The sequence below is a fragment of the Melitaea cinxia genome, chromosome 14 (genome assembly GCF_905220565.1).
Source record: "Melitaea cinxia chromosome 14, ilMelCinx1.1, whole genome shotgun sequence".
NCBI lineage: Eukaryota > Metazoa > Arthropoda > Insecta > Lepidoptera > Nymphalidae > Melitaea > Melitaea cinxia.
This window is the reverse complement of record NC_059407.1, coordinates 6,671,208-6,699,163: the sequence shown is the minus strand read 5'-3', so window position 1 is coordinate 6,699,163 and position 27,956 is coordinate 6,671,208. Positions and strand designations below refer to the sequence as shown.

At 34.0% G+C, this 27,956-nt stretch overlaps 1 protein-coding gene across 1 annotated transcript in view; it reads left to right on the top strand.

The window, feature by feature from the left end:
* The window catches only part of LOC123659705 (zinc finger homeobox protein 3), a 117,714-nt gene that overhangs the window by 15,590 nt on the left and 74,168 nt on the right, over positions 1-27,956 (top strand). Inside the window, exon 3 of the mRNA XM_045594892.1 lies at positions 2,103-4,926. Within this exon, the coding sequence (XP_045450848.1) occupies positions 2,103-4,926 (2,824 nt within the window). The remainder of the gene's footprint in view (positions 1-2,102; positions 4,927-27,956) is intronic.

Here is a 27,956-nt window from a genome sequence, read left to right as displayed (position 1 = left end):
CCGAAAGAATCGACCTCTTCTCCGCACGGAGATCTGTGTTCAAAGCACAGTGGAGCTCCCAACCGGAGACCGAGAGCAATTCTAAAACTTTCATTCTCTAAAAGTGTCCCAAAGTTTTTTGAAGGCATTGCGTGTAGCCTGGATTGGGTCAAAACCCAGAACAGCTGCAAAAAAAAAAACTTCGTATCCTTAATAACAGTATGCGTCAAACTAACGTCCGTATATGTGTTACGTATTGCGTAGCCCTTACCTTATATACGGACGTCGTAAACCTGTATACCTACTATTCGAACCACTACATATTCGACGTCCATGACCAAACCGTCACTAAACAAAAAACACAAATTTTCAGTAGGGGCGCTCAGTAACCAAATAAAAAATCATTGAAAAAATGTATTAAATGTAACAGAACCTTTGTTTTTTCAAATTCAAAGACTGTTACCCAGCCTGGCTTCCATGTGCATGCAAAAAAAGTATAGATAATGTATATTAACTTATAGAAATATTTTTATTTTTATGACAAAATAGTGTCACTTTTCCGTTTAATATGTAAATTCAATTCGTAAATTCGTTAAAGCCTCACTTTTTCCTTTTAAGTGTACTTTTATTTTATTTTACTACTTAAGCAGTATATTGCAACCGAGCGTCAAATAAGCAGCGACACGTGCGTAGCAACTTCGGCAAACTGTTTTTAAATAATTTGTTTTGACTTAATTGAATATTTCAAAACCTTCAAATACAGTCAGTTTGGCAACGTCGCAATAGGACGTCAAATAATCGGTTGTATCGGAAGAGTTTTAGTAGAGTATACGCTCTGTCGATATACGCGCTAGACTAGCGCTGCACCGTTGGTGCGGAATTTCGCGGAAGTTTTAGTTATACAAATGCAAATGTCTCAACGATTTTTTGGCTTCCGGCGATTTTTGTTGTACAGGTAGCTAGAGCCAAAAGGACTCATGGGACATCGATTAAAAAAGTGGCGTCCGATATGCGGACGTCTAAAGGAGGTGGACGCCAGTTTAGATGCATTTCGGCCCATGTGGGACGCCTAATTATTAGCAGGATGTATATATATATATATATATATATATATATATATATATATATATAATCTGAATCTCGGAAACGGCTCCAACAATTTTCATAAAATTTAGTATATAGGAGGTTTCGGGGGAGATAAATCCATTTAGCTAGGATTCATTTTTAGAAAATGTCGTTTTATCCCTGTATCGTTAGAATACGAAGGTAAATTTGCATCGTTTAATTTAGTTGCAATAGCTCGGTGGGAAATCGGCCGGTCGGGATCAACCGAGAAGATCATGGTTCAAATCCTCATGTCCCTGATCAATTATATTTTCTTTTTTTTTTCTAATTGCACTCGTTTTTTATTATGTCGGTAAAATTGAAAATATTATTCATATTTTATCATTATAATTTTTTAATTATTTTTTATTTTTTATATTTATTTATTATTATTATGTTTTTTATTATTGTCGGTAAAAAAATATTATTTATATTTTACAAATATGTAATTCGTATTTAAATATGATTTCCAAAAAACATGATTTACAACAAACGTACAGTTCCTATAATTTTAATCATATTTACATCATTAAAATTATAATAACAGAAAACAACTTAATAGTTGTCATTTGCTGATATTTATATTAAAAATAAATACCTAATTATGTTAAATATATTTCATACTAGACACTTATCGATGAAAAGTTGTGTGTGAGTCCTGTTTTAAAAACAATTTTTTCACACAACTTGTTATTTAAGACTAGTTCTTGTAGTAAATAGGTATATAACAAAATAATTGTTAAATAAGCGTTAACTATCTATTTATTCACACTGACAGAACGTCCATTGTCACCTTTCTGAGGGACAAGGTTTATTGAATAAAGAATTCGATTGTTATTCATAGTTCTCTGTAATCAGTAGACTCGTATTAAGCCTATATTTGTTCGTTTATGTCAATATATATTTGTATATATAAAAATATAAAACATGAGTTATCGGTCATGTTTGTAACATTTATCATATAATTTGTTATTAGGTAGTTAAATATTTCAATGTTTTATATTTTGTTTTGTTTACAGGCAAATGCTGCAGCTGGTCAGAAACGTGCTCGCACTCGCATAACAGATGAGCAACTAAAGATCTTACGGTCACATTTTGATATAAATAACTCACCAAGCGATGAAGCAATTGCAAAAATGGCTAAACAATCTGGACTTGCAACGAAGGTAATTAAACATTGGTTCAGAAATACGCTTTTCAAAGAACGCCAGCGAAACAAAGATTCACCTTACAATTTTAATAATCCACCATCTACAACCCTAAACCTGGAAGAATACGAAAAAACCGGTGAAGCTAAAGTTACAACATTAGATTCCTCAGCTAGTTCTGATGAAGGTAAACCTCCACCTGAAAAAAAACCAAAAAATGAAGACGTGTCTTTGATAAACCAGCAAGAAGTAAAATCCGAACCAAACGACGAACCTTCAATGGAAGAGAAATATAATTCTTACGATGATCGCCACCAAGAAGATAGAACATTTAATTTTCAACAACTTCCATCTCAAAGTCCGGCCTTGAATAGTTCTGACAATCTACAGAACATATCAAGACCGCATACACCGACTCATATATCGTTGAATTCTTTAATTCAGTCACAATTGGACTCAATACCTGCGACAAGTATACCTCAACCACCTCATCCATCGATGCTTCCACCAAAATTAAATCCGAATTTCACGTCCCCAAACTCCGCGCCCCCGAACGTCCTACCTTTGACCCCAAATCGCAGCCTCAGTCCTGGCAGGGGACCGGCCGATTTCGGACTTTCCGGGGGCAACTCGAACGGATCCAACAGCTCGGGGTCTTCTGGCAAACGCGCCAACAGAACTAGATTTACTGATTATCAAATTAAAGTATTACAAGAGTTTTTTGAAAACAACGCATATCCAAAAGATGATGACTTAGAATATCTTTCAAAATTATTAGGATTAAGTCCAAGAGTAATTGTAGTTTGGTTTCAAAATGCGCGCCAAAAAGCAAGAAAAGTCTATGAAAACCAACCAGCCGCTGATCCACCAGCGGGATCAATGGATGATGCAAATAGATTTCAAAGAACACCTGGCCTTAATTACCAATGTAAAAAATGCCAATTAGTTTTCCAAAGATACTACGAGTTAATAAGACATCAAAAAACTCATTGTTTTAAGGAAGAGGATGCGAAACGATCAGCACAGGCTCAGGCGGCTGCTGCTCAGGTCGCTGCTACGCTAAGTAGTGAAGACTCAAACTCAAGTACCGTAGAACATCACGTTCCGCATGTGCCAGTATCACCGGCACCACCTCGAACCCCTACGCCTGCGACCCACCCTATATCACCAGCTCCGCATACACCAGTTACACCACTAGCACATCAACAAAGAAAAGAAGACATAGAAAGACAGAAGGTTGAAAAAGATGGTAATTTTCAATGTGATAAATGCAATCTAGTATTCCCGAGATTCGAATTGTGGCGAGAACATCAACTAATTCACATTATGAATCCAAACTTATTTCCTACATATCCACCAGATTCCCCTTTTGGGATCTTACAACAACATGCTCAATTACAACAGCTAAATGCTTCCCTTACGAATGATGAATCACGACATCCATTAGTAACAACCACTCTGCAAAATGCAACAAAAAAAAAATATGATGAATTCGAGGAGGCAGATACTGGTGAACAACCGAAAGATAAAAGATTACGTACTACGATTTTACCAGAACAATTGGACTACCTCTACCAAAAGTATCAAATTGAATCTAATCCTTCACGAAAGATGTTGGAAAACATAGCTCGAGAGGTCGGTTTAAAAAAAAGAGTAGTGCAGGTTTGGTTTCAAAACACACGAGCTCGGGAAAGAAAAGGGCAGTTTCGAGCTCACGCTCAGGTCATAAATAAACGTTGCCCATTTTGTCCAGCTTTGTTTAAGGTGAAGAGTGCACTGGAAAGTCATTTAAGTACTAAACACGCCGATCAATGTATCCGTGGTGAAATTAATGTTGATGCTCTTCCAGATGAAGAATTAAGTACAGAATCGACACCAAGCTTTGGCTCTCAACAAAGTGATAGGCAGCAAAATTTTTCCCAAGCGGGGGCTCCCATGTTGCCCCCTATTTTTCCGCCTTTTCATTCAGACATGGAGAAATTTATCAAGCAGTATAGTGAAGAATCAATGAAACGATATGTAAGTGAGCTACAAGTACTACAGAACTGTAATGGAGGCAACGAAGCTGAAAGACGTACAGAACATGGAAAATCGGAAATCCCATTAGATCTCAGTAAGCCTGTAGATTTATCACGACCAGGATCAGACGCTGATGAACGTTCAGATACCGCTTCTGAAACTATGGAGTTCTACGACGATGACGAACCGACTTCGCCTTTACCGGGTCAGCAACATACGCCTAGGCCACCTGGTAAACGTTTTCGGACTCAAATGTCTTCAATTCAAGTGAAGATCATGAAATCTTTGTTTAATGACTACAAAACTCCGACAATGGCCGAATGTGAGGCACTCGGACGAGAAATTGGATTACCAAAACGTGTGGTTCAGGTGTGGTTCCAAAATGCTCGAGCTAAAGAAAAGAAAGCGCGTCTCGCTGCTGGACTATCAGAAGTGTCAGACGCACAGCCTCTGGAGGAATGTAGGGTGTGTGATTTTAAATACAGCCATAAGTACTCCGTTCAAGACCACGTGTTCACTCGAGGTCATATTGCTGCTGTGCGTGCACGCCTAGAAAGCAGCGCTGGCGCTGGAGAAGATAGCACACTTCAACTAATGCAGATGGCAGCACGGCTGGAGGGCGGCCTTGGAAGCGAGATACACAACGCGTTTCTACGACCGCAACTCGCCGGCAATGGTGAGTGCATTACTTGACCGCGGTCCAAGTCGTCTAGTACTTGCGACTTTAAATTACCTCGCAACGGCGAGCTTCGCTCACTCAAAGAGTCCATATTTTATGTTTATTAACTTTTATAATTATGATACTGCTGTTTGGAGCGAAGCTCAAATAGTGCCGTGACGGTCGTTGATTTATATCCTACTAGAGAGTCATTTTGTAAATAGTTAATATAGTACGCGATATCGTTACAATAAATTTTTAAGTGATGTTGAGAGTTCAATGCGTTTAATAATACTTTGTTTTCTTTTTTCTTTTTGAATCAGTTCAGTTCTTAACGTCCAATATGTGTGCTTTAGATAGGTTGTTCTGATGTAATCCTCATTGTACTGTATTAACAACACGTACGTATCCACTTCAATCTAAGAAATTATTTCGTAACCCTAATTATTACCCGCATTAAAATGTAAAAAAGTTCTTGTTTTTATTTTGTTTATAAAAATATTTTTTGATAGATGTCAAGAATTTGTATTTTAAATTCTCCTTTATTATTAATGTTTTACATTTTATTGATTCTATTTTATATTTACGTGTTTTGGAATTTTATATGTATTTTGCTAGGAGTACATTGTTTTATATCATTATTATTCTTTAATAAGGAGATAGCGAAGATCTTATCATTACTTCAACCATCAAAAATCTCATTCGCTAAACTTCTCCTACATGGGGAAAGAGGCCTATGCCCGTAGTTGGCGTATTACAGACTGAAACGTATTCGAATCGTAGCAATACCGTGACCAAAATGGTATAAATATTACTCGAGAATAATTTTTTAACCGACTTTAAAAAATGAGGTGGTTACGCACTTCGACCGTATATATATTTTATGTATGTTCGGGGATAGCTTCGTCGTTTATGAAACGATTTTGATAATTCTTTTTTCTTAGAAAGGAGGTATTTCTGGTGTGGTACCATGATAAGGAAACCAGGATCTGATGATGGGATCCCAGAGAAATCGAGAGAAACTCTTGAAAATCCGCATAACTTTTTACTGGGTGTACCGATTTTGATGATTTTTAAGTTAATCGAAAGCCAATATTTATCATGTAGTCACATTTAAATTTCATCGAGATCTGATTACAACTTTTGGAGTAATCTTTGATAATGCGTATTTATTTATTTATTATTTATTTTATACTTTATTGTACACCACAAATATATTACAAACAAAGCATAAAGATAGTTACAGACAGTGAAGTACAATGGGCGGACTTATGGCTAATTAGCCATTTCTTCCAGACAACCCATACATAGAAAGGAAACTTATTATCTAAATTGGGTAGGTGGTGTAGATGTATAATAAACTTACATACAAATGTCTACATTCAAATACTTATAATAAAATAAAGAATTTATTATTATCATTAGCACTATCATAAAAAATACATAAATAAATAAAAAGAAGAATAAAAATATAATATATATATATTCTATTATAAACTAATAAAGTATGTAAGAAATGAACGTAAATTGAAGATAACAATTAAGTGAAATGATATAAACACAAATATACATATATTATAAACAAAATGAGAAGAAAAAAAAAGAAAAGTGTAGCATATATTTTTAATAGCACGTAGTTTCGTTCCTGCTGATGTATAATAGCACAGTTATGCATTAGCGTTGCTATTTACTTTTTTTTCTAGGCGACTGATTTAATTTTTGGAATACCCTCGTATTGTATTACGTCGCGGTTCACCTTTGGGGGTAGTAGTGTCGCGTCGCGCTGGGTTTGCTGTATATAAGCCTCAGGGCGAGGGTGTGCGGGCTCTTTGTTGGATTCTCTCGCCGACTTAAGATCTGGGTGCTACTGTACTGGGGTAGTACCTCCAGTCGGGCTGCTCCATATTTATGTCACCCGGTGATAGTGTAGCTTCCCAACAGTGATAGAATTTTTCAAATCGTTTCAGTAGTTTCGGAGCTTATCTTTCCTCTTTATAATATTAGTATAGATAAATAAATAGTTTAAAATGAATTATTAACTAGTAAAATACTATATTTTATTGCAATTTGAAAATATTAATGTTACATTAGCTTATAATTAAGTTGTTATTGTTTATTTTTTCTTGATACCCACGAATTAATGCATCGAGAGTTGTTTAATCGATTGCGTAGTTTACGAATCACAAGCGATGCTTTCGAAAATAACCTCTCGTCTTCGATGCGATAAAGATGGCAATGGCATCTTCATCATCCCGGTGATGATTGGTTCTTCGATAGGTTCTCGTAGTCGATAGTCTTCATACAACTGTTCAAACCGTCTTAAGCTTATTTCACTTTTTCCCCAAGGCGTCATATCAAAAGTTTCCAGTTTGTGTTTTTGATCTGTAATCAAGGTGGTGCAATAAATCTAATTTGTTTTTGTATAATGCTCCAGCATCTTATCTCTGACAGCTTGAAACCATAAATTAGCTGTTCATCAATCAATTCAGAGCGCGGACTTTTGGTATACAAGTAATACAATCATTCCTATAATAGACTCAGTCCTTCCTGTCATAACCCATATTTTCAACGAATCCCTAAGTTCCAATACATTTCCTACTAGCTGGAAAGACGCTCAAATCATTCCCCTACCTAAAAAACCTAATTCCTCTACGTTTTCCGATCTTCGTCCGATAGCATTCTCCCTTTCCTGTCCAAAGTTTTAGAGCGTCTTGTCCATCAACAGCTAACTTTATTCCTTTCTTCCAATGATCTCCTAAATCCTTATCAGTCCGGTTTCCGTAAAGGTATAGTACGGCAACGGCCCTTGTGAAAATCACTGACGATATTAGGCGGGCTAGACTTTAGCAATGCGTTTAACGCAGTGGATTTTGATTTACTGCTGGCTGTTTTGTGCTCACTTAACATATCTATCTCCATCAGCAATTGATTGGTTTCATAGTTACTTGTTTGGTCGTCGGCAGCGCGTTCGTGTCCAGGATTCTTCCGCAAGGTGGCGTGTTGTCCCCGCTCTTATTTTCGATCTTCATAAATTCAATAACTCTCCGCATATCTTCTCTCTACCACTTGTATGCCGATGATCTTCAAATTTATTCTCACGCTAAGTTGACAGATTTACCTACATCAATAAGCAATTTAAATAATGACTTAAAGAACATATATAGATGGAGTAACTCCTACGGATTATTCTTTACTACGGAGATATTCTTTATTGCTTTATTCTTTACTACGGAGATATTCTTTATTGCACAAAAAAAATCATAATTACAAGTCATTTTTACAAAAAATGTTGGTAAGGGCGAACTTATCTCTGTAAGAGATCTCTACCAGTCTACCCATGGTGATGAGAGAACATGTTATCGCGGGATTCATAAGCGCATTTGTGATAAAGTGAAAAAAAAACTGAACAAAAAGTTTAAAAAATAATAAAAAAAAGCCATATACTTAATAATAAAAAAAGCTATATACATTCAAAATTAGTGATATAAAATACATATATACTTAAATACATACACAGTTACATGCATACATACCCACATGCATACATACCCACATACATAAAGACATACACATATACATACATACACATATACATACATAAATACATACATACACGCATACATACACATATACATACATACACATATACATACATACACATATACATACATACACACACAAACATACATACATATATTGAGAGTACAGCAATTATGAGAGGTTCATAGCTTCGGAGAGAAGATGTTTCCTTAGCCTGTCCTTGAAAGCATAAATTGAAGTGCTGTCTTGGATCACTCTCGGTAAATGATTCCAAAGTTTTGCAGCGCGTATTGTGAATGAATTGTAGAGGAAGTTGGTGTTATGTCTGAGGACTTCGAGTATCGATGTGATGCAAGACCTTCTAGATCGTGTTGGGGTAGGAGAAAGAAGGAAACGGGCCGAAGGTAGGAGGGAGCATTTTGGTCATGGAGTATGTTATAGAGAAAAGAAAGGATGTGCATATCACGGCGAAGTTGGATTGGAAGCCACTTAAGTTGAAATTGGGTGATGTGATCGTATTTACGTAAACCAAAGATGAAGCGTATCGCAAGATTTTGTAGACGCTCTAATTTATTAAGTAGCTCCTTTGTCACATCTGAATAGCACACATCTGCATAATCGAGGATAGGTAAAAGAAGGGATTGCGCAAGCAGAATTTTGGTTTGAAAGGGAAGAAAGTATTGGAGACGCTTAAGAGAGTGGAAGGTGTAGTGCATCCTTCGGCTGACTTCGTTGACATGAGCTATCCACGATAAGTTTTTGTCCAAAATCAAGCCTAAGTTTCTAACTTTGTCGCAGTATGGTATCAGTGTGCCACAGTACAAGACTGGAGGTACTGTTTCCCAGGCAATACGGTTTCTCAAACGGCTGCTACCGATAATTATTGCTTGAGATTTTGCTGGATTTATAATAAGTCCAAACGAATTGGCCCATTAACAGATTGCAGCTAGGTCCTTGTTAAGGAGATTGATAGTCTCATGCAACTCAGCCAGTCCAAAGTGACGGTATATTTGTAAATCGTCTGCATACAGGTGGAAGGGAGAAGAAATATCACTGGAGATGTTGTTAGTAAATATAGAAAAGAAGAGAAAAATAGAGTAACGGGAAAAGTACGCCGCCTTGTGGGACACCAGCAGTGAGGGTCAACCAATTCGATGAGTTAAAATCAGTCGTTACAGACTGCTGACGTCCCGAAAGATATGAGTAAAACCAGTCAATGCAAGTGGGGGAGATGTTAACTGCACGAAGAGTGCCAAGAAGTATGTCATAGTCTACAGAGTTGAAAGCGCTACTGAAGTCTAACAAAATCATTGCAGTGAGCTTGGTGCTATCCATAGCCCACCGAACATCCTCCGTCACATTCAAAAGCGCTCTAACAGTGCTGTGAGAAGGACGGAAACCGGATTGATAGGGGCATAGTAGAGAGTTGGAAATAAGGTAAGAATAGAGTTGTTGGTGAACTATAGATTTCAGGACTTTGGATAAAATGGGAAGGATAGATATAGGATAATATTGAGCAGACAGGAGGGATTTGAGGTTTCAGGTAGTGGAATGACAACTGTCTTCTTCCAGAGCGAAGGAAAAACATTGCATGACAGTGAGAAGTTAATTATGTGCATGATCACAGATGCAATGTCCTCCAGCACTGGAAGAATCATCTCAAGACTGAGATTGTCACTACCAATGGCCTTGGTGGAGATAGAGCGGACAAACTTCTTTACCACTTCTGCATTGACTGATTTGAAGAAGAATTGAGGTAGGTCGGTAGGAGCCTGACTATTTAAAATGGAAAGAGTGGATGATTTCACATTGGCGTCTAAAGTGAGAGGTGGAGTGGTGAAGTGAGTGTTTAAAATATTAGGATCCACTGAGCTTTGACAAGCATCAGAGGGTTTGCCTACTCCTAGCGACCGTAAGAATCTCCAAACTTGCGCTTGGGTACGATTCTGAACTGAGTTATGAATGTAGCGACGTTTTGCATCCCTACACATCCTGTTGCAGAGGTTACGTAGAGTTTTATATTTAGACAAATTATCAGCCGTCGGCAATTTTTTATATGCAGATTTGACCCTGTCACGTTTAGCCATGGTCTTTTTAATGACAACCATGGGGCTGGCGCCCGTTTCATTCGTACTGGTCTAATGGGGGCATGTACGTCATAGATCTTAATCAGTTCAGCAGTTAATGATTCAACCATGGTATTGATGTCACTTGCATTGTATATAGTTGACCAGTGGATGTTCCTCACATCCTCTCTTAAACGTTCCAGATCCATCTGCTTAAAATTCCGCTGAAGGAGAACTTTGTCTCTGATTTTGGGAGGACGTATTTTGTATGTTAGATCCATGAGATGATACAAGATTGGGGTTAGAGGCAAAGGCTAAGTCAATAAGGGATGGTCTTGAGTTAGGGAAGTGGTGAGTAGGAGCAGATATAGGTATCAGGTGAAGATCAACAGAAGAGGTAAGCAAAAGTAATGTTTGTGCTCTGCTGTCATTTTTTAGAAGGCATGTGTTAAGATCGCCCATGCAAATTATATGCTCATAATTAGGAACTAAGCTCTCAAGAATATCCTCCAGGTTGTTAAAGTAATTAACTTTGTCATTTGTCTCTGATTTTGGGAGGACGTATTTTGTATGTTAGATCCATGAGATGATACAAGATTGGGGTTAGAGGCAAAGGCTAAGTCAATAAGGGATGGTCTTGAGTTAGGGAAGTGGTGAGTAGGAGCAGATATAGGTATCAGGTGAAGATCAACAGAAGAGGTAAGCAAAAGTAATGTTTGTGCTCTGCTGTCATTTTTTAGAAGGCATGTGTTAAGATCGCCCATGCAAATTATATGCTCATAATTAGGAACTAAGCTCTCAAGAATATCCTCCAGGTTGTTAAAGTAATTAACTTTGTCATTTGTCTCTGATTTTGGGAGGACGTATTTTGTATGTTAGATCCATGAGATGATACAAGATTGGGGTTAGAGGCAAAGGCTAAGTCAATAAGGGATGGTCTTGAGTTAGGGAAGTGGTGAGTAGGAGCAGATATAGGTATCAGGTGAAGATCAACAGAAGAGGTAAGCAAAAGTAATGTTTGTGCTCTGCTGTCATTTTTTAGAAGGCATGTGTTAAGATCGCCCATGCAAATTATATGCTCATAATTAGGAACTAAGCTCTCAAGAATATCCTCCAGGTTGTTAAAGTAATTAACTTTGTCATTTGGACTATAAAGAACCCCCAATAGGAGTTTTCTGTGGTTGATGATAAATTCTACAAAAAAATATTCAAGAGTCCCTGATACATGCGAAGTTGAGCAACAAACTAGAGTAGCTAGGATGCAGCTGCGAAGGAAAATTCCCACGCCTCCGCCACCCTGATCCGTACGATTATTACGGAATAGTTGGTAGCCAGGAAGAGAGCAACTAGTGGACGGGATGGATGGTTTAAGCCAGGTTTCAGAGACAAATATGCAATCAGCAGTGCTAGTGCTAAAAGATGTGAGAAGATCAGAATAGTGAGCAAGTATGCTCTGCGCATTGATATGCACCAAGGATAAGAAATTCCGCTGATTCATAAAAACATGAGATATTTGTCTGCTAGTGTTTCGGAATCAGAAATAGAGGTGTTGCAACTATTTTCCGCACTCTCGAATTCATCCGAAGAACAAGTGAAATAATCATCTTCAATCATATTTTCTCCCAAAATAATTTAAAAAAGATCATCATCATCATTATCATCATTACAGCCTATACAGTCCACTGCTGGACATAGGCCTCCACAAGTTTACGCCAAAAATAACGTGAACTCATGTAAAAAAAAGATATGTGTATATAAAAAAATAATAATTTATAAATATGAAATAAGAGACCCAAATAAAATACAAAAAATAAAATAAAAAATAATAAAGTATAAAAACGAATACTGAAATACTGAAACTAAAATACACTGATACTGACTGAAATACAGTATCCTCACCCATGGGTTGACTGCAATAAATGCAGTTAAAAACAAAAAAGGAAGAAAAAAAAACAATTAGTACACTAAATTATCATACGTATGTGTGTGATGTATTGTGCTGTATATGTATGTGTATTTGTACTCGATAGTTGATGTTGTTCTAGGTGACACTAATTGTCACTTCTCTGTGTACACTTCCCTACCGCTTTTTCACTACGCTGTGTCCTATATGCCCAAAGGTTGTCTGGAAGAGATCGCTACTCTAGCGATAAGACAGCCTTTGTACACTGTTTTTTTTTTTGTAATATGTTATTGAGTTGATCGTTGTTGTGTACAATAAAGAGTATCTATCTATCTATCTAAAACAAGATAGGTAGACGAAAAAATAGTCAAGTTAATATGCATTATTAGATATAACTCGAAAAGCACTTGTCAGATCTCGGTCAAATTTAATTAGGACCATTGAAAAGTATCACCATTCGATTAAAAAAGAATCATCGAAATCGGTGTACCCAATAAAGAGTTATGAGAACACACATTAAAAAATACAATCGAATTGAGTACTTCCTCCTTTTTTGAAATCGGCTGAAAATAATAATAAACAACGAATAGTTTATTGCAGTCTGCAGTCTTGGTCTTGGTCCCGCTTTTTCGCAAGGCCAAGACCAAGACCTTTGCTGGCTGAAAACGGAGGAAGTCCTCAATTCAACTGTAGTTTTTTTACTTGGTGGTTATGAATATTCTTGTTTTTTTTTTTGTCATCTAGTGATAGTGCGAATTTGACCTCTCATTTAATTACTTGTCAATATAAATTGAAGTCGGTTTTTTTTTTCGTTTGCAAGCAAACACAATCATTTTATACCTTAGAGTGCGAGTGGCAGACCGCGAACCTTGTTCGAGAGGTGAAAGAGGCGTGCCAGCAAGTCGTCAGGCTGGTGGGCCGGCGGGTAGTCCTCTCTAAGTCGCCGCTATTTAAATCCAAACGAAAATAATTGTATTTGCTCGCAAACGAAAAAAAAACCGACTTTAATTACATCGACAAGTAATACAACGTAAGTAGACGAAAAAATAGTCAAGTAAATACGAGCTATCAAAGATTACTCAAAAATTTGTTACCAGATCTCGATGAAATTTAAATGTGACCACATGATAAACATCAGCTTTCAATTAAATTAAAAATCATCAAAATCGGTACACCCAGTAACAAGTTATGCGGTATAATACAGCGTAGGTCGACGAAAAGATAATCAATCATTATTAGATACTAGCGACCCGCTCCGGCTTCGCACGGGTATAAAATATAATTATAGCCTATGTCATTCACTGAAAAAATGATTAAAATCGATCCAGTAGTTTTGATTAATTCATCGCTGCCCGTGGCCCGCACGCGTTAACTTTAGAGTAAAAGCCAGCCGGAACCGCCGCAAACGCTACGTCCCGCAATTTTTAAATCTGTAATATCTTCGAAAATATTCATTTAAATTATATGCTGAAAAGGACCATATAGATCTATATTAAATCAACAATGTATTTAAGGTATTTAATTAGATAAGGATTAATGCTGTATTGGTTAAAATCGCTTCGAAAATTAGCCATTATTTGTCGTAAAATATAAATGACAAAAAAAAATGTTATTGTAGGATATCCATAAGAGATAGACATATACCATAGCGGAGCTTTCTGTAGACCTTTTCAATGTGTACAATACTTAGTACATTATTTCGATAAATCTCAGGTTCAGGCTGCGTTTGCAATGTAAGCGGAAATAATTGTGTTTGCTCGCAAACGAAAAAAAAACCGACTTCAATTACATCGACAAGTAATACAACGTAGATCGACGAAAAAATAGTCAAGCAACTACGCGTTATCAAAGATTACTCAAAAAGTAGTTATCAGATCTCGATAAAATTTATATGTGACCACACGATAAACATCAGCTTTCGATTAAATTAAAAATTATCAAAATCGGTACACCCAGTAAAAAGTTATTACGGATTTTCGAGAGTTTCCCTCGATTTCTCTGGGATCCCATCATCAGATCCTGGTTTCCTTATCACGGTACCAAACTAGGGATATCCCCTTTCCAACAAAAAAAGAATTATCAAAATCGGTACATCCAGTAGAAAGTTATGCGGTATAATACAAGGTAGGTCGACGAAAAAAGCGTCAAGTAAAAACGCATTATTAGATATAACTCGAAAAGTAGTTGTTAGATCTCAAATAAATTTAAATGGGACCAATTGGCACACACCACCTTTCGATTAAAACAAAATTTGTCGAAATCGGTCTACCAGGTCAAAAGTTCTGATGTAACATACATAAAAAAAAAAAAAAAATACTGTCGAATTGAGAACCTCCTCCTTTTTTGGAAGTCGGTTAAAAATGTAATTATTTACGACATCACATTAGAAACCTCAAAACTAACAGTATTTCTCCACTATTTAATGGATGTTATTATACATATAAACCTTCCTCTTCAATCACTCTATCTGTTAAAAAAAAACCGCATCAAAATCCGTTGCGTAGTTTTAAAGGTTTAAGCATACATAGGGACATAGGGACAGAGAAAGCGACTTTGTTTTATACTATGTAGTGATAACTCGAAAAGTAGTTGTTAGATCTCAAATAAATTTATGAGGACCAAATGACACACATCACCTTTCGATTAAAAAAAATTCGTCGAAATCGGTCCACCCAGTCAAAAGTTCTGAAGTAACATACATAAAAAAATACAGTCGAATTGCGAACCTCCTCGCTTTCGGGAAGTCGGTTAACAACAACGGTAGGAGTTAAGACGCGTGAAAGACGTCGTATATCTAATGAGACCTATCTGGCGCACATGCATTTCTTTCTACATGAATTATCAATTATTTAAATTTTTATTTTAGTCTCTTGAAAATTTAGCATATTATCTAATTTCTTTATCTCTATATATGTACGATTTTATTTTTGTGTTACCCACACATTAGGGATTCTAAACATTTTTTGAATGCCATATCAAAAATTGACTGCTCCAGCGGGATTCGAACCCGCGTCTCCGACTGACCGTGTCGGTTCTTTATCTCTATTGTATTATTAAATCGTCATATTTAGCATTGAAAACCAACATCACATTCTTGTGACAAAATTTACTAGTAATATGTCGCATAATATTATTATTCACACTTGCTCATATTCAAAACTCCTATTAGGTTTTAGAGAGTTATCAATGTTGTAGGAATTAATAATGACCAAATTATATATTATAGAGAATTTAAAGTCAATATAAACCTTTCTTAATAAGATAACGATTGTAAATTATTAACGACATCTAAATTGTAAATATTTCGTGATAGTGATGTAAAAGTATACTATTAGTTTAATTTTAGATTCGTTCGTGGTTCATTACTTTTATTGTGTTAATATTATGTCAAATATAATTAAATAAATGTATTGTAGTTCAATAGATTTGTTCTAAAAATTTGTGATATAACTATATCTAAAGGCCTCGTACAATCTTACACAACAGTAACAAAAATAAAACAGACATAACAGAAAGTTTGTCACATTTAATTAACTGATGATTATTTCGGTTCCTAACGAATTTACATAAGATTTCAAGTGTGAGCTAGCATGCCCTATTTATGCTTTCAAATGCAGATATTGCACTTTGGAATCGTCCACATACTTTAGGTACAATTTAAATTATTATTTTTTTCGGTTCTTTTTGTTATGTTTGCATTTATTTTTGTTATTTTTTTTATTTTTTATTTTCCTCATGTTATTCTTTAAGTTATCAAGTAAATACATTTACTGTATTCTGCATTTACATTTGTGGTATAATTTCGAAATGTAATTCAATGCTAATCAGTAAATCTTTTTTTTTATAATTTAAAATATCTGGTTAACATCACTGTAAAAGAAAAAATCTTATACAGTGAAGCTATTAATAATTATATTATCGAATTGTTAAAATAAATAAAATATTTATATATTTTTTTTTTTTTTTATTCCTTGGTTCCTTTTCCTTTTATGTGTTATAGTTTTGTTTTTTTTGTTCTTGTTATTTTTTTTTATATATAAAATAGTAACAGTAAATTTACTTCTATATTGCTTGTTTATCGATGATCTCCAGCTAAGATTTTTAAAAAAAGAACTAAAGAAAGGTGACCATTGAAAGGTAAAGTAAGCTGAATTGAATACAACTTTAGTTTACGCATTATAAGTCGTAGTTTACCTGTAATTTAAAACAAAAGGTAAACTCTTAAAGTTGAGAAGACATGTGACAAAAGAAAATTAAAATATCCACAGCGAGTGACTCTATCAGAGAGTTCTTTTTTTTTTAAATTCATCTTTATGATAAACATAACAGTTTCTTTGTTACAATTGTTTGTAACACATTGACTAAGCCAAACTTAGAAAATAGAACTCTAGGTACAAGATATTATAATTAGGTAACAACGATCGTGACGGCATGCTTAAAATATAATTGCTTCATTTATTTTAGTGGCGGAGTGTTATCAATTTTTTATGCCTAAAATTAATATTATAATTAAATCTGCTACACGGAACAAATTTGATAAATCAAACGAATTAATCCTTAAAATTGAAAACAGATAAGTAATTGAATCGTGAAAAGTATTTACGTTACTCGCAATCAGAGTTGAAATAAATGTAAGAGACGTTTTCGTATCGATGAGTACTATTCGCAGTCATCGATACAAGATCGGCAGAACTTCGCTCAGTCTACAAAAAAGATAAAAACTTCGTGCCCGCTTGCAGCTGAACGACTAAAGCCAATAAGTTTGTAAGCGATATCACCGGCTATCATTAAAAATTCCCTTACTAACTGAACGCACATTTTTTTAGTCACCCACACAGTATTCGTGATTACAAAAAATATTAAATTACACAACCAACAAAGAAATAAAGCTAATGTTGAAAAAAATCTCCCGTTACCGAACCAACTAATTATTTCATTGTATAACAGAATAATGTAGACGTGCTCACTGGAAAACAACTCTTTTTGTTAAACGACAAAAGATTTTTTCCACATTCCAAAACGATATCATGACGATATTAAACTAGGCACCTACCTATATCATTGAGAAACCACATAAAATTAGTTTTTTGAATTACTTTTTTAGAGTACCGTACTTGAAGGGAGCCGTCGAACTCTATTCGTAAAGCGTGCTCTTCTAATGTGGATCTATCATAGGATTGTATCGTTAGAAATGGGATAGTCTGTTGCGAATTACGCGATTTATGTACAACACTCTAGGGCCGCTTTAACAATAACTATTAAAAATAAATAAAAAATATGTAATATAGTTGTCGAGGTATATTTTTCTGATGTTTTGAGTCAATAATAAAAATATATGTTAAACAGTTCAAAATGTTACGAGCCCTGCAGTCATAACGAACTTCGATGGATAGGTTTTTTTAAATTAATTTATTTATTTTCTAATACGAAGAATATTTATGTAGGTACCTATATAAGACTAAGAATTGGACTTCGAATTGATACGATTTGAAAACGGTACAAGTCAAAGTTTTTAGAAATAACTTTTATGTATTTAGAATAAAAAATGAATACGCAAAAAATGTAATTAACTGTGAGGTTTATTGTTTGATTTATAGCCTTTGCTCGGCCAGTATATAAGGCGACATTCGCCCTCTAGCAACCTGTAATTTTAGATCAAAATATACATATCTACACTTTTGCTCGTTCTATCAATAAATGAGATTTATTCGCTTATGTTCCGTCAATTTTATTTACGAATTTATCAAAGTCTGTAAAAAAAATAGATTTGACATATAATTACTCCATATCGTTAGTAAACATTTTTTATAAAGATTTACGATCATCAGAAATCACTAGTATAGATGCATTATTAAACCAGTCAGTAAGTACAGTCTTGCAATTGTAGGTAAAATATCTTTTCATTCTTTTTGTGATAAAATAGGTTTGTTACTAAATGCATATTCGAATTCAACTATAGTTTTAATGAAGGTAGGTACTATTACCTATTTGTAACTATTTCTAACTATTTATTAACGCTATTCTTATATATAAAATTCTCGTGTCACAATGTTAGTTATCATACTCCTTCGAAACGGCTGGACCGATTTTTATAAAATTTTGTGTGCATATCGCGTAGGTCTAAGATTCGGCCAACATCTATTTATCATACCCCTAAATTATAAGGGGTAGAAGGATTAAGGGGTCTAATAAAAATATATGGTATAACAACGTTTGCTGGGTCACCTAGTATATATGTATAATTATATACAACTAAATACTACATTGATCGGGTGTAATGACAATCGGAATAATAATAAACACCTCATACACTCCCGCTAGGATTTCTCCTGCTTCGGAGAAATCGGATACAAACAATACAAAAATACAAAAGCCCCAAACAACCTGTGTGGCCTTTACCAATGCTTGCCAAGTCGGATCGAACCCGCGTTCCTTAGCGCAAAAGCCAGCTATGTGGGCGCTGCCGCTGTGCAAAAGCATCTTCTAAAATTTACGTAAACTACAACTGTACCTATATAGCCCTTTATTCATCAGAAATTTAATTTAAAAAAGAACATAAATACGTTAAAAATTCATATTAAATATAGTGCAGTAATAAAAATAATTAAAAAAAAAACCTTTATAGCTATTAGTTGGTGATTAAAGATCTAATAATTTTTAAGTATTTGTTGTTGTTTTTTTTACATAAAGCGTTAGCTTGTACTGGGTATTTTGTTACGATTTGTCATCACAGAATGTCGAGTAAGGTACTGTACTGAAATATTTAATGTAAAATGCAGTCGAGAATTTAAATTTACAAGACAGTAATATAAAAACATTAACTTTTAAATATTTAATATACCTACAGACTACCCTATACTACTTTTATTAAGGATGCCTGGAAGATATCGCTATAAGCGATAAGGCCGCCTTTGCATACATTATTTGTTTTTATATCTAATCGTTCTAAAATGTATCTTCTTTTTAGTGTGCAATAAAGTTAAATAAATAAAAAATTAAACGACGACGCGTACCGCAGCGGTAAGAGCACTAGCTGTTGCGCTGGCGGTCACGGGTTCGATTCCCGCTCACGACAGACATTTGTATCGACCATATAGATGTTAGTCTTGGTCTGGGCGTTGTGTTTGTGTATTGTATGTTTTTCCGGACCCCCAACACAAGAGAAAATCCTACTGGGGGATCTGAGTGCGAAGCGTTTGTTAATATTAATTAAAACATATTTAAAAAATTAATACAGTAATAATTGAAAATAACTTTTAATGCAGTAGTACGTCGCTAGCTCCGATTGGGTACAATAAATACGTAATTCAATTATTAGCAATTTTTATATTGTCTTGATACTTATAGGAATACTATTTATGATAAACAAGGCGATGATAATGATAAATTACAACAAGAAAATGAAAATGTTGCACATTGTGAAAATGTTCTATTACGAACTACGAACTACGACTTCGATTATATTTTGAGACCCCTTCCAACATTACGATGTACATTGAACCATATACAGACAAATAATTTAATTTAAAAAGCCTAATCCGCCACGTTGGTCAACTATGAATTGACAAATAGGTATAAAAGTCTCGTAGGGACAGAGAAGTTTAATATTTAATAAATCAAACAAATTTTCGAAATATATTAAAGCTTAATAAGAATAAGAATTATAAGATTTTGTTGTTTTTGTCTTCTGTATTGAATTCGGTATTCGACACATAATGAGCTTATTATTTTAGCTTGTTCAAATAGATACCTATTTATCATATATTGTACGAAATTGCTTACAAACTAATGATTATTATTAAAACTTAGCTCGCGGCATGTCAAAATTTAGGTAATACTAGCGGCCCGCCCCGGCTTCGCACAGGTGCAATGCTGATACTAAATATACTACAGAATGTCTTTATTTAGCTTATAGCATGGTTATTAACATAATAAGAACATTCAAATATGCGTCGTTAGATTACACGTTGTTACAGAATGCGTTGAAGAAATAAAGGTTCACTGCTCGTTCCCCGTAGGTGATAGCGTGATAATTTGTAGCCTATATGTTGACCCGACTTCTTAATAATATTCGTGCCAAATTTGAAGTAAATCAATGCAGTACTTTTTGAGTTTGTCCCGGACATACATATACAGACAAACAGACAAAAATTCTAAAAACTATATTTTTGGCTTTGGTGTCAATTGTAGATCACACCCCAAGTATTCTTTTAAAAAAATATTCAATGTACAGTTTTGACTTTCCTACCATTTTATTATATGTATAGATTAAGTGTCTCGACAGATCGCATTAAGTAGCTGACGAAGATAGTCGACGATACCAGTAGAAGTAGACGCAACTAATATTAACGAAGTTAGCACCGTGGGACATGCATTTGATTGTTATGAGGTGTAATTTACATTCCAGTCTAAGTTCGCACATTCTATTTAAAGTTTAGTGGCGCGCCGAGTGAGCTGCAAATTTAGCTAAATTGTAATAATGCGAGGGCAAGCTTGCGGCTGGAGGGGCCGGCGGAGTCACGTCGGGTCCCAGCCCATTACCCGTTCCAAACCGTATCGACAAATAACGCCAATTATTGGATCGCTCTACAATCTTTTTACAATTTCTTCACCGTCCGTTATTATATTTCTATTAAGCCTTTTTTGTAATCAAACTACTAATGATTCGATTCCATTTCCTAGGCGGACGTGCCGTCCCCGCGATGTTAATGACACTATGTAATTAGATCCGGATGGTTTGAGGGCGTTGACTTAACGCGGTGCTCATCTGCTAGATAATGACGAAGTGTCAATTTTACTAAAAATATGGTAATTTACAGCGTTCTTTTAACGGTTAGTGATAAATAATGCGCACACAACGGAAAACAACGGGTTTACTTGGGAATTAAATTCTACACTAGAAGTAATTCGCAGTTGTAACAATTTTGACATTAACACCTACTATTCCGTAGTGATTTTGAATTTTGATGGTATAAAATAATTTACTTCTGAATAATGCAATTAGTCAATTAGTACCAGTGCTTTTAGCTATTGAAACCAAAAAAAAAATTATAGTTGGATGAAACCCATTGTAAAATGAAGAGAATACAACGGAAATGAAAAGAAAAATAAATTACAGGTGATCTTAGGTCGGGAAGTGATAGGGAGGGGGGTTAAAGAGCAAATAACGGTTTATCTCGATTTCGAATCAAAAAAATTACAATATGTTTGGAACATAAAAAGGTAAGTTTTTACCAAATTTCGTAACAATATTTTTTTTCATGTAAAAGATAAAAATGAAAAACCAATTTTGAGGTTATGTGAAAAAAGTGTAAATTCAAAAGTCGGAAATCGAGCTAAACTGTTTCTACCTTTAAACCCCTCCCTACCCTTCCCGACCTCAGATCGCCCGTAATTTATTTTTTCTTTCATTTTCGTTATATTCTCTTCCTTTTCCAATGTATTTCATCCTACTATAATTTTTTTCACTTTTTACCATTTTCAAAAGCTAAAAAGCACTGTTCTAAATTTTCTGATGGAGAAACAACAATTAAATAAGTTTCGTTTACTGTTTACAGATATAATGAAATTCTCTTTATAATAATAGAGTACATCGATATAAAATTATCAAGTATTTAGTCCTCCTTCATATATATATCAAATATAGTGATAGTAAACGAACGTTCAAAATATTAAATTAAGTAAGGACACAAAAAGTTAAGACAGAAATTAACCATTCGATACCTAACATCACCTAGCCTTAATTACATATTTAATCGCAATAACAATAATTTGTTTTACTTTTCTAAATTCTAATATAAAATGAAACGTAATAACGAAAAATTTAAATGAACTCTACGAAGTTACTCTACATGTAACTAATTCCGCAGCTGCGTGAGTTAAATCAATGATAAACACCAACTCGTAGTTCAATCACCGTCGTGCAGTCAGATGAAATGAAAAAAACTAAAGGCGGTCATGTTTCAATTTGCCAAATTGATTTGTGGTGCGAACTTGCGTTACAAGCGTTGATTCTAACGATACTGATTTACAAGTACGAATTAAACGTTTTACTCAAATAAAACTCAAATAACTCAAAAAAAAAATTTTTTTTGTTAATTTTACATTCTTTTCCTTTCCGAAGCGACTTTCTAAAAAAGTGTAATAACGTTTATTATAAGTGAAATGTAAGTACACATTTCATTGAAATAAGAATGAAAAAGTACTCTGCTGATTTAGAAAGCTGCTACAAATGCATCAAAACTTAGTGAAATAGAAATAAAATCATAAAATTAACACGAACGTAGGCTTCATTGCTACCACTCTTAAACAAACAAATTAATTTTGAAACCGCTTGATTTATTTTATTACACGCTGAAGTAATTGCATTCAAACCTTTTAAGTTAAAGAACTCTTATTACAAACCGTACTTCCGCATAAACGCTCATTTATTTGCTAAATAACAGGTTGACAAAGCAACGGGCTGGGATAGACACCTAGTTATTACTAAGGGCGGGTTTGCACGGTAAGTGCGACTGTCTACGATTTGTCAAAACACTGTATAGATATATATTCTTGTCCAACTGATTTCTTTTTTTATTTCTAAAAATATTTTAATAAATAAATTATATTTTCAAATACTTAGTTAAAAATTTGTTTTTTTTTTTTGTGAATAAGGGTAACTACGATATTTAAGGCACGTGTTTTTCGTAGTTACCGTAGTAGTTAGTATAAATAATAGTTTAACAAAAAAAAAACACTTTAAAAACACACAACACAGAAATAACACATTAAAATATACCTATTTGTTGTATTTATATAATTATATAAACAGTTGGGAAAATTAATTAGCATTTACATACTTAGATTGTACAAAACCTTAGAGAAGTTCATTTCATATCATAATTTTAATATAATTTGTTTGGTACTCTATAAGAAAAAATACTAAAATTATATAATTAATCAGAATTATATACATTAAAAACTCCTTTTCCCAAGGTTTCTAAGGAGACGTAAATGACGTCGTTGAAATCATGAAAAATTGAACATATTGAAAAACAATATTGAGATAAGAAATATTGAATACAAAATAACCAATTATAACTTGTAGGTATTGTTTGCACTTTTCGTCACTAAGCGTAAGACCGAAGTCGCACGCAATCGCTATGTTCGCTCGCGCCCTAAACCTTGTCTAAACTGAAGAACGTCTCATTAGAGTATATTAAAGTCGTGATTTTTATTTTAATCGTTTGCCTAACAAAGAGAAATAGCTGCTTAGATTAGCGGTAATTATCCGTACAGTCGCCAAAACATATACACCATGCTATAATCCTTATCACATAAAGGGTATATAAAAGGCGACTATAATCTAAATATTTCGTTCAGTGTATCACTTCATGACGTGAATTTTTTACAGGACCTCATATACGTTACCGGTTTTATCTTTAAAAAGATACTATGTAGCTTAATTACACTGTTTGAAACTTAAATTATCAGTATAAAAGTAACTTCAAGTTTTCTAGAAACAACTATTAAATAATACATTATAAGAAACGTGAATAAAAATATTAATAAATATTAATAATTAAAAAAGATAAAATTATCAACATTGAAACTAACTACAAACATAAACTATAAATATAAACTATAATAAATACCCATGAACTAAAATATGAATGAATGAATAAATGTGAATGAATATTAATGAAATGATATGAACTAAAATTTATATCACATGTAAAAACTTTTTTTTCGGCTTATACTAAATTACTTTTACACGTGATTAGAATTGTATTACTCTATCCGAAGCTTTATTCAGTTGGCAACGGTTAACAAAAATTTTTGAAGCGTACGCGTGTTATAAATTAGTTTGGCTCATATCCCACTGATAAGCCTCGTCTCGCCTTGTCTACGTACAAAGATTTACAAAACAGTTAAATATTTCTCAAAAGCAATATTTATCGAAGTAATTTTCATTGCAACAAAGCTTACACAATATTAGCTACTTAAAATAGTTTTAATAACTACCAGTACATTCTTTGTTGTTTAATAACAAACCGACGCTACTTTGCTTGCTTCATGATTTATGGCTACCACTCCGTAGCGTAGTCTTCAAACCAAGGCTATGACCAGATATAAGTGTCAATATTATGCTTTATTTCCTCAAAATCATTTAAGTATTATTTTATGCTTCACTCATTCGAAATAACTAAAAATGACTATATAGCTAAAATGTTTAGGTAACATTGATATAATTTCTACGTGCAATTATTGAATTCGGTGCAATTTTATCATAAGCAACTCCATTACAGTATTACAAAATAATACCAAAGATTTAGTAAGTAGTAGTAACCAAGAGATATTGAAATAACGAGACAAAAAAAATGTGTTCATTCGTAGGAACTGATCAAAATTAATATAAAGAAATCGTTGTACAAATTAAAAAATCGGTAACAAAGTAGCACAAGCTCCCGCGAACGAGCGAGCGGTTAACGCAAACCGAGCCCCGCCTGCAATATTTTCATTACCGCCATAAATACCACGCAATCTTCGACTACCATTGAGGTTGCAACTTAATTACCTTTCATGGTATCCAACGCGTCCCGACAATAAAACGCTTGACGTGACATTAACGCCTTGAGTACGTATTGTTCTCGAAAAGAATTTCGATTTACACACAATCTCGTCAATAACAGCCATTCTTAAAAAGTTATTTAAATGATAAAATTTAAATTAAGAATATTAAGAACATACGAGTATATACATTTGCTATGCTGTGTGGCTACGGCACCAAAGAATATAGCCACCCCCTCTCTTCCCGTGCGTGTCGTAAGAGGCGTCTAAGGTATAACAAACTTGGAACTTAAGAAGCCGACCGATGGCGGGATAACCATCTAGCCGCTGGTTTTGAAAGACACAGGCCGAAGACAGACAGCAGCGTCTTAGGTGCGACAAAGCCAGCCCTGCGGTCACCAACCCGCCTGCCCAGCGTGGTGACTAAGGGCAACACACATGAGTTCACGCATTTTTGGCGCGAACTTGTGGAGGCCTATGTCCAGCAGTGGACTGTAATAGGCTGAAATGATGATGATGATACATCAACGATCTAAGTTTTTAAATTGCATGTACCTATTTGATTATTTGTATACATTACATTGAAAAATCAGCAAAAGGATAAGATGATATAATAAAAGATGTTATAACAAATTTTCTTCCCACGACCTTGACCGTGCTATTGGAATACTCTACTAGTTTTGTATTTATTCTAGTATAATAAGGATATGATCATTCGCACGCGATATTAAAATTAAAAATATTTTTTTGAGAAATCGATGTATCCTTCAGGAAGAAAATTTCTAGGTTCCTATATTAAGAAAAAGAATATTTTTTAAATATTCACGCAACGAATCATTAAAAATAACAGTTATAGTATTACTAGCACCCCGCCCCGGCTTCGCACGGGTATTAAACAAAAATTTCAATATATTTTTTTCCTAATTTTTTTGAAAATATAGATATCCTATGTCCGTATGTATACCCGCGGTTAGAGTAGCTTCCCAACAGAGAAAGAATTTTCCGAATCGGGTCAGTAGTTTTGGAACCTATTCAATGCAAACAAACAATCACATCTTTCCTCTTTATAATATTAGTATAGATTTCATCATCATTACAGCCTAAACAGTCCACTGCTGGACATACGTCTCCACAAGTTTACGCCAAAAATAACGTGAGCTCATGTGTTTTGCCCATAGTCACCACGCTGGGCAGGCGGGTTGGTGACCGCAGTACTGGCTTTGTCGTTCATAGTAATATGATAAATATCTAAACCAACGTAGGTGACACCGCGACATTCATTTAGCCATTAACAAACTCTAAGTTAATAACAACATGCCTACACCATAAACAAGACTTAAAATAAAAACATAAATAATTGTTCCAATATTCAGCCAGAGTCAGCTTTGCACCTGAATTACCTCCGAGGGTATTTAATTGCTCCGTAAACGGCTTACGTGACTCCAACGCGTTATATCTTAAGTACACATTGTTCACGAAAAAATATTGCCGATTTAAACTTAAGACACGGATTTAAAAGGACTTTTAAAATTTTTGGTAAAAAATTTATACGACCGGTTTTGTAATAATCACGGGGAACCTGTTAAAGAACGTAATGAATAAAGACATTTGTAAATAAAATATGTTTATAACTTCTTATAAAATAAATTAAAGTAAACATGCCATGAGTGTAGTTCTTTATGCAACTATCTCTACGTATTGTTTTCACATAATATGACACAGCGACTTGAATTTTTCCAACATTTAAATAAAAACAAAAATAGTTACAATCTCTACTTTTATCACACAACATTACCTATATATCATCGATCGCAATATCTAACCTTCTATGCTTTATTAGTAAAGAGAAAAATAAGGTTTGCCAACCAATTTTAATATCTATTGTAATATTAAAGAGTTACATCATCCAGAAGTAAAAGAAGCCATATAAATAAAAAAAAATCATCTATTTAATAAGCAATAGTAATAAAATCATATTATTTACTATTGCTTATTAAATAGATGCTATTTCAATATAAATTATCTTTTCATATGTAGTACAAAATTAAATTTTCTACTTCATAAATTAATTGCGAGCGGACTACTGCTTATTTAGTGCCTCGACTAATAAATGATCTACCGTCTAAATTGATTGAAAGTATTAAGCCAATTGATTTAAAAAGTAAACTTAAAAATCACTTTCTTGATACAACTGTGACTTGATAGCTCCGATATATTTGATTGTGGGCATCTTTTTGTTTTGATTTTTTAGTCCCAGCTTGCTTCTACAATAGAAGGGTGGGTAAATGTGTGATTATTTTATATTTGTTGTCTCATTGGTTACTAAATAACATTGTAATAAACCTGCGTAGTAAATAAGTTACATTATTGTTTATTTAATAAATAAATTTTAAAAAATATTATTATCATAAGTACTATTATATTATTATGAGATTATATATTATAAGATTATTATTATATTATTATTATTATAAGAACAAATATGAAAGATATAACTTACAACCCGACTACAAAACCGCATAACCGGTGATCCCTTTATAAATATTTTTTGCTACAAAAATGACTACTTCCATTCAAAAACTATTTTTTAAAAAGTACACCGATTGGTATTGAATTATTAAATAAATGTACATAAATTAATTCCTTCCGCCTTGTCACGGGCGTACTATCAATAATGACTCAATTTCAGACACAAATTCAATTTTTTAAGTGAGAACAGATTAGCCGATGATACTCCGTGAAATAATATTTGCCACAATAAATTGAAAAATCTTTATTTGACATCTTATTATCAGTACGATGAAAAATATAAGGTACGAGTGATTTAAACATTTACAATAACACAATAATATACTTAGTTATGATCAGTTTATGTGATTGTAATATGAGGAAGTAAGTAAGGATTTACTAATCCTAATTTACCGTTGTCACGCCATAATTTGAAAACGACTCGATCACAGTCAACTTTTTTTTGAATTTTCTCTAAT